This window comes from Vulpes lagopus, chromosome 7 (assembly GCF_018345385.1).
Source record: "Vulpes lagopus strain Blue_001 chromosome 7, ASM1834538v1, whole genome shotgun sequence".
NCBI classification, from domain to species: domain Eukaryota; kingdom Metazoa; phylum Chordata; class Mammalia; order Carnivora; family Canidae; genus Vulpes; species Vulpes lagopus.
Window position 1 is genome coordinate 63,860,159 of NC_054830.1, and position 17,952 is coordinate 63,878,110.

At 44.4% G+C, this 17,952-nt stretch overlaps 1 protein-coding gene across 1 annotated transcript; it reads left to right on the forward strand.

Moving 5' to 3' along the window:
* Positions 1-201: 201 nt before the first annotated feature.
* On the forward strand, positions 202-17,388 carry TNFSF15 (TNF superfamily member 15). Its single transcript, XM_041760422.1, has 4 exons — positions 202-498; positions 11,913-11,955; positions 12,734-12,781; positions 16,009-17,388. The coding sequence occupies exons 1-4, from the start codon at positions 277-279 to the stop codon at positions 16,461-16,463; spliced, it is 768 nt and encodes a 255-aa protein (XP_041616356.1). The 5' UTR covers positions 202-276; the 3' UTR covers positions 16,464-17,388.
* Positions 17,389-17,952: the final 564 nt, after the last annotated feature.

A 17,952-nucleotide genomic window follows, 5' to 3' on the forward strand; every position in this document is an offset into this window, starting at 1 on the left:
TAAACGAAGGAAGGAGCACATGAGTACACTGTATATAAATATGCTTGGGAAAGCTTTCTTCTTCTTCTTTTTTTTTTAAACCAAACTTGGTTTCTGTTGTAGGCGGTGCATTCCCTAGCAGGGCGGGGCCCAGTGTGTTGTGGAGGGGGGAGGGGAGAGGCCAGGGGGAGGAGTAGGCAGTGATTAATGCACCCACTGTTGAGAGCCTGTCTTCTATATAATGGAGGGTCTCTCTGCCCAGGGGGAGTCAGACCCGTCTCCAGGACCAGCAGGAGCATGGCAGAGAATCTGGGGCTGGGCTTCGGGGAAACAGCCAGTGTGGAAATGCTGCCCGAGGAAGGCAGCTGCACGCCCAAGGCCAGAGCCAGGCTGGCAACCAGGAGCCACGCATGCTGGGCTCTCACCTGCTGCCTGGTATCGTTCCCCATCCTGGCAGGACTCACCACCTACTTGCTCATAGGCCAGCTCCGGGCCCAAGGAGACACCTGTGTGTTCCAGGTAAGCAATCTTTGCCCTGACCCGGGGCTCTGTGGACCTGCTGTAGGCACCTGGTGGTCCCTGCAGCTCTGGACAGAACCCCTTGACCCATTCTGCTCCCTGCTTCCCCATGCAAAGAAAGCAGCACTTGGGGAGGGGGAAGAAGTCTGATCTGGTGCTTATCCTCAATAATTTCAGGGGATGAATTGTCCCTCTTTATGTTTATATGGAACAATCTCCAATAACATGTTTTTAGATCATTATAATCATCATGTACTGATAATTTGGGAACATTCTTTTTCTCCAAAAAAAAAAAAAAAAAAAAAAAAAAAAAAAAAAAAAAAAAACCTCCTTAAGCTGCATAACTAACACGTGTCATTGAAGAAAATTAGAAAACGCAGATAAGGAAAAGAAGATAATTATCATTACCCATAACCACAGAGAGGTGACCACTATTGACGTTTTGGGGTATATTATTCTGTATTTTTAATAAGATGAAATTATTTGGAGTCTCCAAATATGTTATGATTTTATTTGTTGGTAGTAAATTCAAAGCAGCATGATGATATAGGTGGTTGTATTATATTCCTGTATATGTATGTGTTATAATTTATTTAATCAGCCCCCTTTCTTGGGTTCAGAATTTTTTTTTTCAATGTTCAAGAAAGTACCTCTTGCCTGGTTGTCTACCTCTCAGATCTTGCTGGGGGCTCGGGGTAGAGGAGCTTAGGCAAAAATGAATATAAGGTATAGGGAGAACAATGGTGCCAAGTAGGGGGTACAGGTATCAAGGAGACACTTATTCTAGACAAGGAACATCCAAAATCTTTAAGACTGAAGACAGTGTTATTCAAATAATACCCTTTTGTATATACAAGAAAAATATATCTGTATAGTCTGTGATGACTGATTTCATTTCAGTCCCAAGCATATTAAATTACAGAGGGGAAAACAGGCTCTTCCATTGGTTTAACTGGATACTGGTCTTCTGAGCGATGCTGGCTGACCTCAAAGCAGAAACACAACGAGACAGCAAGCCATGGCTAATGTGTAACTCTCACCACCCCTTCCGGGTCAGAAAACAGACCTTGTTTCAGGTGGCAGCGTCCATGGCCACATGCCAGCCCTGAGAATACATAGAAATACTCAGATGACTCAGAAATGCTGTTCATGTTAGAGAAAAAAAATTCAAGGTATAGGAAGTCAGGCAGTGTCCCCCAGGCCACCATGGAGCGGATTCTTATGAAGCCAAACCAGTGTTGAGCCGGTGTTCTGGGACTCTGCTTTAGCCAGAAAGACAGTTGTTCTTGAATGAGGCATTGAGTGACTTCCCATAACCTGAACTCTCCTGGGTTCTATGCGGAAACAGTGCCTCCGCCTAAAGTGGTGTCTTGAGGTCCCCCATTTCAGCAGATGCCAACAAACATACTTTGTTGATCTAGAAGACCATCAGGCTCTGGAAGCACGTTGGAGTTAGCGACCATGGGAAGCCAGTCACAAGCCTTGGTGGTAGAATGCCATGGTCCAGAGAGACCAGTGACTTGCCCTGTCAGGAAGAGAGTTCGAGACACAAGCTGTCACTAGACAGGAAGCCATAGATACTCAAGAAATGAGAAGGCTAACATTGCATTCTGAGATATTTCGAGCAATCTCCCTGGAGAGCAGACCCGCAGAGATGGTTCACTTGGTGGTTTGGCCAGGCTGCAGAACTTCTCAGTCAGTCATCAGAAGAAGAGAAAGGGAAATAGGGGTGAGGTGGGGACACATGTAGCAATCGAAGTCCTGAAAAGAAACACCTGGCCCATTCAAACAAGAGAGGTTAAGGAAGACGGTTTAAAGAGTTTGAGAAAAGTTTCAAAGAAGAGTCTGCTTGCTGAGACATAGACACATCAAAGGGAACCGAAGAGCTAGAAGCATCCTGGGGTTAGCAACCGTGGGATGCCAGTCATCACCTCTGGGCCTGAAGGGGCAGATGGAGGGAGCAGTTTTAGGGGAACCCAGGGAGTAGGAAAATGTAGGAGAGGGCTAGCGGGAGGAGCTGAGGGCGGAGTGGAGCAAGCCTGCCTGCCAAACAGCAGAGAGGGAGCAAGAAGAAGGCCGGGGAACTGGCCACTCTTGCTCCCAGCCTCTCACCCGCCGGCCAGACTGGAGGTCCGGCTCAAAAGCCAGAAAGCAAGTGTGCCCAGAGGTCAGCCTCGCAGGACACAGGGCAGGTCCAAGAAGGGCAAAGAGAGGTTCCATTGGGCTATTGGAGAATAAGCAGCTCAGAAAAGATGGAAAACAGGATTTAGGAGGGAAAAAGAAGTCACCGAGGAGAGTGTGAGTGGACATAACTGTGAAATGTCATGGCTCATTAGACACGGGAGTTTGAATCCCGGCTCAGCCACCTCTGGCTGGGTAAGAACCAGCATGTGGTTTCATTTCTTTGAACCTGGTTCCTTTTCTACCAAAAGAGGATGCTAATGCCAATACCCTGGAAGCTAGGAAGGCAAGTGCAGGAGCCGGTTGTCGGGTGGGCATGTGGGGAGAGGTCTGCACCCGGTTCCTGGGATGTCATCACCACTTAGTGCCAGGCATGGGTGACTACCGAAAAGCAACAGTGATGGGTGGAGGAATGTTCCAGGCTTTTATTAGCAGCAACAAAAACAGTTACCAGAACTGTTAAATATATATATATATATATATAAAATATATATATTTAAATATATAAATATTTAAATATTTATATATTTAAATATATATAAATATTTAAATATATATTAAATATATATATTTTTTAAACTGGACTCTTCCTTCAGGAGTTATGTAAGGAAATAGTCGATGTAAAAAATAAATAAATAAATAAATAAATAAATAAATAAATAAATAAATATTAAAAAAAAAAAAAAAGGAAATAGTGGATGTGACAAAACCCTTGCCCAGGTAAGCTTGTAGAGCAGAAATCAAAACCAGACTCGAAAAGGTTTGGGCTAACTGCCTTTAGAGGCACTGTCCATAAATATGGCATCAATTAAATACAGCCTGGTGCCTATATGCAGTGAAAACCCACAGCTGCCACCATTTCTTAAAAAATGAAGCATCTCTATATGTAAGGATGGAGAATTTCTCTAAGATACATTATTAAGTGGGGGGAAAACAGTACATAACCAGTATATAGAATTGGGGACATTCATCATATATATATAGAAGATGAATATTATATAATATAATATAATTATATATAATTAATATATAATTATTTTAATATATGAGTATAATATATTATGATTATAATATATTATAATTAATTATATAATTATGTATTATTATTAATTATATATCATATACATAATATATAATAATATTTTATATGTATTATAACATAATAATATAATGATATATAATAATATGTTATATTATTATATATTAATTATAATATATTATATATTTATTTATATATGTGTGAATATATATATATTCACATTTATAAATGTGTTTATAAATTCATAGACTATCTCAGGAAAAGGACAAGAGATTGGTAGATCTCCCAGCATCTAGCTTGGGGAACTGGGTGACAAGTGAAAGGAGAAGATTTTTTTTTTTAAGATTTTATTTATTGATTCATGAGAGACACAGAGAGAGAGAGGCAGAGACACAGGCAGAGGGAGAAGCAGGCTCCCTGCGGGGAGTGGATGCGGGACTCGATCCCAAGACCCTGGGGTCACGACCTGAGCTGAAGGCAGATGCTCAAACCCTGAGCCCCCCAGACTCCCTAAGAGAGACATTTTTAAACTTCCCTCCCTTTGTACAAAATGTATATGTCACATTTACAAAAAAAAAAAAAAATAGATAGTAAAATGTTTTAGGATCATTAGACTCCTGGGGAACGTCAGGTAGATTCAGGTGTTGAAAAAAACAGTTTGGGATCCCCGGGTGGCTCAGCGGTTTAGCACCTGCCTTCAGCCCAGGGCCTGATCCTGGAGACCCGGGATCGAGTCCCACATCGGGCCCCCTGCGTGGAGCCTGCTTCTCCCTCTGCCTGTGTCTCTGCCTCTCTCTCTCTGTGTGTCTCATGAATAAATAAATAAAATCTTTAAAAAAAAAAAAAAAAGAAAAAAAACAGTTTGAAACCCGGCCTAGCCACTTCTTGGCCATGTTACGTAACCTCCTGGGCCTCGGGTTCCCTGTGCACGTAATGGAATACTTAGAAATAAAGCAAAGTGTCTGGCAGGAGGTGGGAGATGAGTAAATGGCAGCACCTACGGTCATTATGGCCGAGGAACTTCCCTACTCGTGGGAATGACATCACGGCGACAGTCTCCCCACCTGCTCTGGGACCTGCCGAGGGCCCCCCTCGATCTCTGCACCCCGTGCAGAGTGTCTCCGTGCCTCCTTCCCCGGCCTGGCCTTGTGCCCCGGCCCACACTCCGGCCAGCCTGGGCCCAGCGGCCCTGCCCTTAGTGGCTCCCCCCACTCCGCGGGCCCCACGCGGCCTGGCAGGTGCGGAGAGCAGGCCCCCGTCTTTCCTCACTCAGGCTCTGCACTCCGGGCATGACGCAGTGCACCATGCTGGCTCGGCCCCAGCCTGGCACAGAGGGACACCCAGTTCTGTGCAATAAATTGCCAGGGAGGCCATAGGAGGCACTGCCTCCTTGCACTGAACCGCCAACCATCTCTGTCGTCCCTTCCACGTCTGCTTCTGGAATCCCCACACGCTCTCCCCACAGTCTCCTTGCCTCCCTGCAATCTCACTTCTACTCCTTCCTGAGAAATCCCTGCAAGGCTCCTAAGCCTTGATCCCTGCTCGCCTCTTCCCCCCACACCTGCCCCGGAGCCCCCATCCCCACCCCCATCTCCATCCAGACCAACAGGACCCCATCGTGATGCCCGCTGAGGCTTCAGGGTGGTGCAGGCTTAAGGGAATGCCATGGCTCCACCGCCCCACAGCTGCGGCCTTATAACTTATTACGTACCAGCCATCGTTCTAAGCTTCTTCACACCTAGGGTTTGGAGGAGAATAAATGAGATTGTGCCTATAAAAGTCCTCAGCCTGGCATCTGGCATATGTACATGTGTGATACATTTGCCCTTATTACTAAACACATCATCTAGGTTAGTCCTTGAAGTCACACAGTGAGGAAAGTGCTGCTTTAATCTCCATTTCAGAGACGATGAGCTGAGGCTTAGAAAACTGAAGCCATGTGTCCAAAGGCACACTGAGTGTGACACTGGAATTCAAATCCACTACACACATTCCTTCTAAGCACCGCACTGGTCTGCCTGTGATGTAAACCCAGCAAATCACTCACTTCCTGAGGGGGTCAGGAACATGTAATAAGGGTTCCCTAAAAAGTGTCTGTCACATAGTAAGTGCTGAGTAGATGCTAGTCTTCTTCTAGCCCCTGGGAGCACCTAGAGGTACCTGGCACGCAGAAGGCACTCGCTAAGTGTTAGCTGGATGGAGAGAGGAGAGAGAGGAAGACATGCACAAGGGATCTGACCTCCTTAAGCTGTCCGCTCCCTGTCTATCAAACGGAGAGGTGAACACACTTTCTTGGTAGCCCCACACTGAGAATTCCACAAGAGGATGTTGGAAAGTATTGCCGTGACGTAGACGCTCAACAGACATGAATTCCCTGCTTGCTCCACCTCGGGTGTGAGCCTTTTTTATCTCACTCAGGCTGTTTCCTCTTTGGAAACAGGGACAGTTCTGATCAACCCCCTTTCCGTGTTGTCTAGAGAAAACAAACAGATGGTTGAGATAAAAGTGCTTTGGAAATTGCAGAACATGGAGCACTCAGTGGCTTTGCCCCTGCTGTGGCCTCAGCAAGTCCTGGCACTCCTGGAAAAGAAGCCAACTCACTCCAAAGGCCAGGCTGTGGGGAAGGGCAGAGGGGCCAGAACTGGTGAAGGTGCATGAAGGCAGGGTGAGCCAGCTGTGGGTGAGTCCCAAACATCTGCAACTCAGAGCTGGTAACTCCAGGGTCTGTTCAGTCACCTGCTAAAATAAACACACACGGGGTCCCTGGGTGGCTCAGTCAGTTAAACATCCAACTCTTGATTTCAGCTCAAGTCATGAGCTCAGGATTGTGAGATGGCCTCACCCCAGGCTCCCTGCTGGGCATGGAGCCTGCTTAAGATTCTCTCTCTCCCTCTCCCTCCACCCCCTCCCCTTCTAAATAAACACACACACACACACACACACACACACACCACTCCAGGGAGCATGGGGAGTTCCCTGGTCCTCACCTGAAAGACCACTCACTGTCTGGCTATAAGAGGTCATCTCCCAACCTGGTCTCCTTAATGAGGCCCAGCTGCCGACAGCAGTGACAAGTGTGGGTTTTGAAGTGGATGGAGGCCACTTTCCATCCCCTCAAGCCCTTTGCACTGGAAGGGGCAGAAGTCCAGAAGCCAGCTGTGGAGAGGGGAAGTCTCTTCTGTTGGGAGAAGAAAGAGGCCATCCAGAGCTCTCAAAGGATCTAGATCTGCCACTGCTCATGAAGAGACTCAAGGATGGCTTCTGAGTATCACTGAAGTGGCGAAACCAAAGGGAAGTTACACAGAACCAACAACATGTGCCATAAACATTGACTGAGCGCAAGGAAAGAAGGAAGATGAGTCGGAGACCCACTGTATGTGTGTGGTCTTCCTTGGGCATCACAATGCTTCCAGGAGGAAAGAATTATTGCCTGCCTTCACTGAGGAGGAGACTGAGTCTCCTTGAGGTTAGGTGACAGAGCAAAGTCAGACTTCTAGGAAACTCTGAGCTGGGATTCCCACATTTGCTCGGCTGTAAACACCACACACTCAGCTCTGCACCGCTCTGAATGTTGGGTGTGAAGCCCTGTCCAGTGTACCTGGGAGGGTGATGAATGAAATGGTCTTGGGATAAAACATGTCCAGGTTAGATTTATGCTTGTGCAAGCAAAAGCCAAAGACAAGGAGGCAACAGTGTGTTTTTCTCATAGAAGTACTGGGAGGATGTTATGGGTCATAAAATATTTATGTTTTTGCAATTGCGGCATTTATGACGGCAAGAAATGGATCTCTCTTCCTGTTTATGAATATACTAGACGTGGGTATGGGACATGGGAGAAAGGCTAAATGGGCCATTAGTTAAAATACACTCAAGGGATTTCTTTCTGGGGAATTGCCAATAAGAGAATTTCAAAGATCATCTCGCTTGGGGCTCCATCATCCATGGTATGTACTCGGCTAATGTCTTTGGGGCTCCTGACATGTGCCAGGCAGGGTCTAGATTTGGTCTGAATTTTCAGATTCCAGAATTTCCATTTACTCTTTGACCTTTGGGCTACAAAGTCTCTAGAAAGGTGATTCCCTCCTTTGAGAGTAACTGAAGTGGTAGACAAGGGCCACGTGTAAACATTAGTTCAGGACCTGGCACCCCAGGAGCACTTGACTAGACAGCAGTCTCCGTCCCTCCATCCTTCTTTCTTCCCTCATTGAAGTGTCAGGGATTACCAATCAGCATAAAAAAAAAGTGAGAAGAAAAAAAGAAAGAAACTCAAATGAGAGTGAAAAATCCCCTGACCTATAGAAACTAAGGGGTGAAAAGCACCAGCTTGCTTTTCTTGGGCTAATCAAGGCTGACGGCCACAGGTGCCTCACTATTCTACTAAACACGAATCCCCATGAGCATCCACATTCGCCTTTTCTGTCTCTGAGTCATGGCCAAAGCTCACAACCTTCAACAAACATGACTATGAAGCCATGACTATGCTCCAATGAGAGCCTGATGAAAAACTTGGAGGCACCAGTAACTAAAAGATTACGGCCATTTGACTCTTAATTTTTAAAATTTAAACAAGAATTCAAAATGTGGCATGTATTCTAAAATTTAAAAAAAAAAGTCTTTTGCTTAGTTTTTTGGATTGCAAAACTCAGGCAAGATTCACAGAAGCTGAACCTTCTCCTCCATCTTCCATCTCTCTTTCCTGCTTGTCTTTCTGACACATGAGCATCAGCATATTTTGCTGATTAAATAATCTGACAGACATGCCAGGCACAGAAAGCAAGAGACAGACAAGGTCATGGCCCACAGGCAGCTTGAATTGTACTAGAAAGCGAAAAGCTCTGTTCCCCGTGGTCACCTTGAGAGCAGGCATTGAACCAGCTCCAATGTATAAACCTTTCCCCAATAAGCTACTATTCCTTCATCTCAAATCTCCTCTTCACGCATTCCTTCTTCCCCTCATAAAAACCTTCCTCCCATGAAGAGGCTCATTAAGAGAAGAAGCAATTGAAGGCTTTAGTTTTTGTTCTTGGAAAGAGAATCCCAGCTGACGTTTTTGGAGACTCTTGGACTATTGAGGTCTTCAACACCTGCCAACTGGCACTATCACAGGCTCCAGATGTATAGCGGATTCCAGGCCACTAAAATCCATACATGTCCAACCACGCATGAAAATAACTGTGTACCCAAGTTAGAGAAATCCAGTAGAGCAAATAGGGAAATGTGTTCACATCGCAGATCCATGCTGATGACAATGAGACTCTGAGCCAAAGGGAATGCTCCAATCTCTTAGCTGAGTGTCTGCTTAGACAAAAATAAGCAGATGTTCAGGAAGATTTCTCAGCAGAGAAATGAAATGGAAGTGGAAGACCAGCCACGGCAGTACGATTTCATGATTTCATACACAAGAGGATACAACCATACTATGCCCAATTCTCTTTGGGCTCACTTTCAGTTTTCTGCCTCACCAAAGACCAATTCTTTATCAGCTCTGATAATAGCAAATAAGGAAACAGGCTACAGAATAAGCTCAATTCTAAGCTGCTTCTCCATCCCCCCGCACCTCCAAAATCCATCAAAATTATTGATGCTGGACAAGTAATCGCATCAATTAGGTTTAGGTTCTCCAAAGCAACTGTACCCATGACCATATGCTAAATGAATACATGGGTTCATCTGGCAGCGGAAATCCTGTTTCCCAGCAGCTCCCATGCTTTGCTGAGCCTCCTTACTCTTGTACAAGCTATTGGCCTTGTCTGGAATGGTCATTTACCTTTTATCACCTGGCTAATACCTGTGGGACCTATAAGACTCACTTCAGAGGTAATTTCCCCTGATTCCCCCACTTCTGGGTCAGGTTTCTGTTTTCTGAATTCTGTGTTTCCCCTACTGTCACAGTGCATGGAACTGCTGGTACTCATCCATCCACCTCACCAGAGGGGGATCTTATCTGGAAGTGAGAAGATGCAATGATTTAGGCCCAAAGATTCTAGAATTGATTGGCCTAGGTTAAAATCCTACTTCTCTACTTTCCAGCTGTAAGGCATTGGGCAAGTTACCTAACCTGACTGAGCCCCATTTTCAATATAAGGGTGTGAATAGCATCTATCTTAAGAGTCATGACAAAGCTGAAGAAGATGAGGTGTGTGAAGGGCTAAGCATAGCACAGTGCCATTCATCATTCAATAGGTAGTAGCTACCCTTACTGCATTTTTCAGGTCCTTTGAATCATTCCCTGTGGTTGCCTCTCATGATTGGAGCACAGAATTCTCAGAGAGGGATAAATAGTGGGTAACAAGAATGGGGTGGTCAACTGAGACCTTGAGTCCCAGAAGTATTTGGGCCTAAGTCTGGAAGGCCATGGGGAGCCATTGAAGTTTTATGAACAGGATTGTGTCCCAATACAATGATACTTTAGGAAAAGCACTCTGAGAGCAGGCAAGGGGATGATTTCAAAGAAAGGAGAACCAGATACAAAAGGACCATTTAAGAGGCTGATGGAAGAATCCAGGAGAATGGCATGCTAAGGCCTGGTAGGGAGGCATGAATGAGAAAAAGTACAAAATAGAAAATGGCAGCTTGGGTTTGTGGGAGAAGAAAGCCCCAAGTTTCAAGCCTGGCAACTCAAGGAAAGCAATTGTGCCATTCACAGAATTATGATGTAGACAATGGAGAGACAATGGGGTCTGTCATTCAAAGACAAGATCTCTGGCCTTAAGAAGGCTTCCAGTGAAGGTTAGGTAGCATGGCTTGGGAATAAAACGAGCCTGACAGTCTGGGCTTTAACAAGGTCATGACTATCACAGACCTGCTCACAGTCGAGCAATGACATAGCTACACCCACATGTCTACACAGACATGTGTAGAGACATCCATGCACATAGCACCACACCACAGACACATGTAGACACACAAGACACATCAGCTCCTACCTCCCTCCCTGCTGCCGCTGTTTTCTATTACCCACATGGACGCACAATTCCTCATTCGCAAGTACAATCTCACACATACACGGATTCTAAAATGTAAAACTGGTTGGTTACATGAGGATCACTGTCTGTGGGGACTATGTAGTTACAAGAAGCCAATCAGAAGACTATGAGTTGAGTCAATATCATATCAGGGAAGGGTTTTTTTTTTTTTTTGGAAACTGTAAAATGTAAAGTGATGATTTTGTCCCTAAGCCAAGGACTCAGTTTTGTTCCTGAGCTTTGTGTTCAGACACATGAGTGGTGGTGATTCCTTCATTTTCCATGTGTTTTTTGCCCTGACTCATACATCTTCTGATTTGATCCTTATCTCAAAGCTGGGAGTTATCTGAGGCTAGGGATGTTATTATTCCCATTTTCAAATGAGGACACCAAAGTTCAGAGAGGAAAGGTGTCTTGCTCGAGATCATATTTCTAATAAAAGGTGAGAGCAGGACTCAAATTTCAGTCTATCTGCCTCCAAAGAAGTTACTCTTCCACTCCCATGTAGTACCTGAAATGGCCCACAAGCTAGGATTGCAAGGATGGATATGTCTCCATGTAGTGCATGGAAACAAGGGGTTCATCTGAAGGAGAACAGAGCCCTTATTTCTTTTTCTGTATCATTTTTTAAAAAGGTTCCAATTTTTAAATTTTTTCCATGATGGAAAAAAGAAAATAAAGCAAGTGCCATCATTTGTTCAAATAATAGAAGCAGGGGATCCCTGGGTGGCGCAGCGGTTTGGTGCCTGCCTTTGGCCCAGGGCGCGATCCTGGAGACCCGGGATCGAGTCCCACGTCGGGCTCCCGGTGCATGGAGCCTGCTTCTCCCTCTGCCTGTGTCTCTGCCTCTCTCTCTCTCTCTCTCTCTCTCTCTGTGTGTGTGTGACTACCATAAATAAAATAAAAAAAAAAAAACAAATAATAGAAGCAATGACAGATGTCAGAGTGTCCTAGAACAGAACAGGGAAAGCTCTCAGAACAGATTTCAAAGTTGAGCTTCCAAGACAAGGATAGGAGAGAGAAGGTCATCAGGATACTGGAGGATGCAAGGGGAGCACTCAGGCACAAGACTCCTCTCAACCAAGTATTCTCATTGCCATGTCCCTCATCTCAGAATGCCCAGGTTGGGTAGCAGCAGCATCTTAATCATGCCCTTGTTATGGGCAGCTGTGGGGTTGGGTGACAAAAGGGCCACAGGTGGTCTGAATCATATTTTTCTTTTCCATTAGGCTCCAAAAGGACAAGAGTTTGAACCTTCCCATCAGCGAGCTTGTAAGTGTGTTCATATTTGTTGCCTTTCCTTTTGGGGAACAGAGCATTATCTAGTAGTTTTGCTATATAGAAGGTTCAGAGAGATGAAAACCCAGAGGAGAAATGAGGTTGGTCCCCATTCACTAAAATGACAAAATGGTAGTGTGGCCAAGTGGGTGGCCTATGGAGGTGATGGCCTTGAGCAAATATTTCTGTCTCTGTTTACTTACCTGTAAATTGGTTCTAATGATACCTACCCTCTCAGGTTAGTGTGGATTAAATCAGTTAATTCCTATAAAAATATTAGAACAAAATATCTAATCCTACCCACTCCCTACCCCATTTGTTATGCCATCCAGATGCCTCAGTGGATATGGCTAAAGGTCCTTGATTAAGGCCACAGGTCAGTTTGCTCCCCTGAAGCAGTAGCAGGGAAAGAAGGGCAATGTGATTTCATTGAGCATACACCATGTACCAGGAATCATGCTAAGGACTCTCCATTCATGATAGGAATGGATGCACCCATCTTTGAGATGAGAAAACAGAGTCTTGGACACATTGGAAACTTGCCCAAAGTTACAGGCCAAGAGTCACTTGTGTTCAAGACTCTTTCTCCTGAAATTTCTCTGTCTCTGGAAAAATGACAACAATCCACAATAGACCAAGCTGAAGGGCGGCGGGGGGGGGCGGGGTGAGGGATGTTTCTCTCCAGTTGCAGGCACCATGTAACTCCAAAAACAGTCTTCACTCCAGCTACCCTCTGACTCACACAAAGCATCTCTCTCTCTTTTCCTTACAGATGCATCTCCCAGAGCTGGTGGGGATAAGCCAAGGGCACACCTGACAGGTATTTCTCCCTGGTGTGTTTTCCAGATCATGCATGGGCCATGGGCCTAAGACTTCTTCCAGATAGTTTGCCAAAACTTATTCTAGTAGCTTCAAACTGGAAACCACATACCTTGGTAACAGACTTCTCCTCTCATTTGGGGATTTTTAGATGTCTTCCTCCCTTAAGGGGTCCAAAGGCCCACATCTCTTGGACATTTTCTCTCAGATTCCATCAGTCTTCTTCCTTTCTCTCTGTCTCTCTTTCATGCACACCCTCAGTCATTCAGAAACAGCTTCCCTCAGACTCAGCAATTCATGTAATTCTGAACCTAGTCAAAGATGCAAGATCCCGAGTTGTTAAATGTACGGAGTCCATCTGTACCCTATTCAAAATGAAGTGATTGGACCTTTGCGTTCAGGTAGACATTTGCAAAGAATTTTTGTTGATGTGAAGAGATTAGAAGTGGCCTCATAATATCACCAGCCAGTCAGTATCCCAAGCCTAGCATTGAAATTCCTGGCATCTGATGCCTGGAGTTGCATATACCTCTAAGACTCCAGAGAAAAGAGCAAGACCGTACACAAATATGTGTTAAAAACTCATTGAAAAACTAGGGAGTTAAAAGCAAGCACACTCTCTTGACCTATATATAAGAAAATTTGCATCCCACAGGGGAATATCCCTGGCGCCCAAGACATGTGATTTACATGTGATCGAGAGGAAAGTGTTTGTGGTGAGTCCTGAGTGAGGATTAGGGCCAGAGAGAAACATCAAATCACCAATCACCACTTGCCTTTAGGAACGGAAGAGATTGAACAAGCTGGGCAGGAAAATCTTAGCAACAGACTATGAAGATATCATTCCTCTTCCTACTGAATGGGGGAGCAAGGGGAGGGTATCTATGTTCTACTGAGCTCCTAACGTGTACCAGGCACAATGGTAAGCATTTTACAACCATGATCTCATTTAATCTGCATATAGTCCCAACAAGAGGGGAAACTGAGGCTCTGATAAGCCAAGTCACTTATCCCAAATCACATACATGACTTGGAAGAGCTGAGATTCAAGTCTGACTCTTAGACCTGCACTGTTTCCATTACAACACACTTCCTACTCTAACTCCCATTTGCTGCTGTGTTGACATAGCTAATTGCATACCAGTTTAACAAAACTTGCTTTGTCTAGAGACTAAATGATTTTTGTTGCATCACCCCAGAGGATTTTTTTAATCTACTGCATCATCCACAAAGGAGTGGAGATGATTGGGGTGATTAATAAAAATGCCTTTCATAGATTTTGCAAAGAAGCAGCAGAGCTCTCCAGGGCCCACTGAGCATTAGAGACCAGAGAGACCACATGCATTCTGAACGTGTGTCATTGTGCAAAATAAACCACAATCCAGTCAGCATCAAGAAAGATGCTTTAGAAAAATCCGGGAACCAGGTTTCTAGTCAGCCACCAGGTATGAAGTTCGCTAAATATTTCCTTAAACATAACCTATCTGCAAATGGTGACGAATAGCATATATTGGTGATTGCTATGGATTTCCAAGGCACTCATAGGAAGTTCAAATACATTTTTATTTTCCTGAAAAGTATTAGTTTTACTGCAGATTATTTTATTTGAAATCAATGGTTTGGTTCTATTCATTTTTTCCTGCTATACACATACTTCATAGAAGCACTCATTTATATGTCCAAGTATATAATGCACATTCATAAACAATGCAAACAGAAGAACATATAAAAATATATAAAGTGAAATAGGCTTATTTTTTGGATCTGTCAAAATGAAAGATGCTGGTTTATTTGGGGAAAGTGAATGTGTGTTGAGTACTTGCCATAGCTAGCCTCATGATAAAAATGTCCATCTCTCCTCTAGTCACTGGATCTTCCAAATGAGACTAGGCAGGGGCTTTATCTCCAGCTCACAGACAGGAAATGGAGACTCAGAGAGCAGGGACCTGCATCGCTGATTAATAATATCGTATGCCACAGAGCCAGATTTGGAACCCGGCTGAAGTGGCCAAAAGCCCCCGTCCCTTACACTCCGCAATCCAATTACATCAACTTGTAGTTTGGCATCAGAGAAGCATTTCCAGGGTGCTCTAGATCTCTAGTTCCAATATCTGTCTTACATGTTGATTATTTTTATTAATCATTGCCTGCATTTCAATAACTTCGGACAGTTTCATTGCAGAGGAGCTATGGGGAATATTTGACTCCCTGATATGTGATCTCTTTGTAGTAGGGTATGTCTGAAACAAAAGGCTAATGAAAGTGAATGCTGTTTAGAGGGTATTCCTCATAGCTGGGGATTTTATACACACCATCCCTTTTAATCCTTTCCATGGGTATTTTTATACCCTTTAAGAAAAAAAAAAAAGGAAAAGAAAAGATATGTCAAATGAAAAACAAATCCTGACTTGGTAATGAGAGAGTTCATGCAAAAGGATTATTGCAAAGTTGGGGAAGGAAGCTCAGTGACAGTTGGGAAAATGCTCTGGCCACAAGGTCTGCAAGTGTCTCAAGGGTTATGGTAAAAGGAGTTTTCTTGTACAGAAAGGAGTAAACGAACCTACAAAGAACCAGGTGGGAAGAAGTGGGGAAAAGGTTGGCATGTTAGCATCAGAGAATGTTTTACCCAGAGGCCAGCCTATTCTCAGGAGAGACTGTCTGCTGGCCCAGGCTGAGGGTAGGCCGGAGCTCGGGAGCCTGAAGGCAGGAGAAAAGCTTAACCAAAGTTTTGTTAATAAGCATCATGTTCCGATGGATCAGCAGAGACAGTACAGTTCAGCTAATCACTTATGAGGTAGAGAATGGGAATTTGGAAGATCTGGTGTCCGGTCTGGTCAGAGGTTGGGTACCTCTACCCCGAGGGGGGCATCCACCAGTTTCATCTAAGTCATTTCATCGAAGCCCATTGCCGTGAGCTGTTTTCCAAAACACAAAAGAGTGAGATTTCTTAACCTCCACTCTTTCTCAGGATCACAGAGCTCGGGTAAAATTCTAAATTATCAGGAAAGAAAACTGGGGCTCAGAGAAGCAAAGCCATTTGCCCCTAAGATGCTACTCTCTGAACAAAAGTATTGTCTGCTTACTATTTCCTCCCCTCCTTCTCCTCCGGGAGCTTGTTAGCTGTTGGTTTCATCCAATCACTTTACTCTGAAAATAACACGAGACTCTTTCTGGCGAAGTCCACAGGTTCTGACACAAGCAAATTAAACCTCCCTCTTGTCTTTGCAGTTGTGAGACAAAGTCCCACACAGCCCTTGGAAAGTCTGTTTCCGGCTCTGCATTGGGAACATGAACTTGGCCTGGCCTTCACCAAGAACCGGATGAACTACACAAATAAATTCCTGGTGATCCCAGAGTCGGGAGACTACTTTGTTTACTCCCAGGTCACGTTCCGAGGGACCACATCTGAGTGTGGTGAAGCCCGCCAAGGGAGCCGCCTGAACAAGCCAGACTCCATCATCGTCGTAATCACCAAGGTAACAGACAGCTACCCGGAGCCAACCCAGCTCCTAATGGGGACCAAGTCAGTGTGTGAAGTAGGCAGCAACTGGTTCCAGCCCATCTACCTAGGGGCCATGTTCTCCTTGCAGGAAGGGGACAAGCTGATGGTGAACGTCAGTGACATCTCTTTGGTGGATTACACGAAAGAAGATAAGACTTTCTTTGGAGCCTTCTTGCTATAGGGGCAAGGCACACATCCTTGTGTGAAGGTCCTCCGCCTCCTAGTTCTAATTTTCTTCAGTGATATGCCATTATAACAAGGTTGGCGGGCGGTTGGTTTTTTGTTGTTGTTGTTATTGTTTTGGGGTTTTTTTTTTAGGTTGGTTTTTTTGTTTTTTGTTTTGTTTGTTTGTTTTGGTTTTTTTTTTCTTTTTTTTTGGAGCATTCCACAGAAACAGTGGTTTAGCTATGAAATTTGAGGCCCGAAATTTCAGACTTTATATGCCTTTCTGATGAGAATCTTAACCGGAAAAAAAGCAGAACAGAGCAGACATATGATCGTGGTTGCTTGGCAAAGAGGTGAGTTTCTAAACACTGAGACGCAGATCACCAAATGAACGGAGGTCCACTCAGAACATTTCCACTCCTTCGAACTACACCTTGGTCACCAGTGGGCCCAATTATTGTGTGATTTGATCGTGAAACATTTGCTTCAGTTCAGGGGCCCTGAACAAAATCCAAAGCCCTAGAAAATGGTGTAAACCTTAGAGGCGAAATCCTTCATCGGTATCTCCAAACACTTACTTTAATGATGGCTTGTCTTAAAAAAAAAAAAGAAAGAAAGAAAAGAGGGCTGGTATTTCTCATGAACATTCGAAAGAAAGAAAGAAAGAATTGGTTTTCATGGCAAAGGAGAAAAGCAACCCCTCCTTTTATTATGCACACAGGCATGAAAACAAGCAAGCATGAGTTCCATATGCATGTCAGAAATACAACAATAGCATTTACTCAGCACAGTTCTCTTGAGCACCTTTTACGTCCTGCGCACTTCCTTAGCCCAGAAGATACTAAGAAAAACAAGACAGACTACGCAAAACTTAAACGAAGTCCGCTCCCTGGTTCCTCATCAAATATCACTCAATGTACTCCAAGTCCAACGTAATTGGACTAACTAAAATAACATATCATCTGACCTTGATATGTAAGATTTCTGAAGCTTTCCTAAGACATCCAGCTGATTAGGTCACTCAAGAAGCTCGAAGACAGATTTCTAGCCCACTGGCCCAACTCTACAAGACTGATTGATGCCAAGAGACAGCAGACTTACTCTCTGGGGGGATAAAGAGTCAATCACCAAATCTTAGAGTTAGATCGGCTTTGAGATCCGACTCTTGGTTTTACATGCAGATGTTTTCTGGGTATTTTTCTCTTAAAATATTCAAGAGATTTCAATATGGAATTGGCTGATCAGCCCAGCCGAGGCTTCTCCCCTGGAGGAGAGGCTGGACATTAAGACCGTCCCCCCTACACTTTAGTGAGTTCATCCTCTCTAATCTGTGTGATTTTCTGGCACAAATATGTCAAGGGTAGAGGAGAATTTGTGCTCTGAGCCTCAGTTGACTTTGTAAAGCAGGAATCCACCAGTTTGTTTCTCAGGATCAAATGAGCTCACAAGGACGTAACCGGTTAATTCTGAGCAGTCTGTGAAGTCAAAGAGAATGTCGCTATGAC

Bases quoted from the DNA above. Each gene is read 5' to 3' on its own strand.
- TNFSF15 (XM_041760422.1), top strand. From the start codon at position 277: ATGGCAGAGAATCTGGGGCTGGGCTTCGGGGAAACAGCCAGTGTGGAA. The intron at 499-11,912 runs GTAAGCAATCTT...CTTTTCCATTAG, and splicing joins GAGACACCTGTGTGTTCCAG to GCTCCAAAAGGACAAGAGTT. The intron at 11,956-12,733 runs GTAAGTGTGTTC...TTTTCCTTACAG, and splicing joins ACCTTCCCATCAGCGAGCTT to ATGCATCTCCCAGAGCTGGT.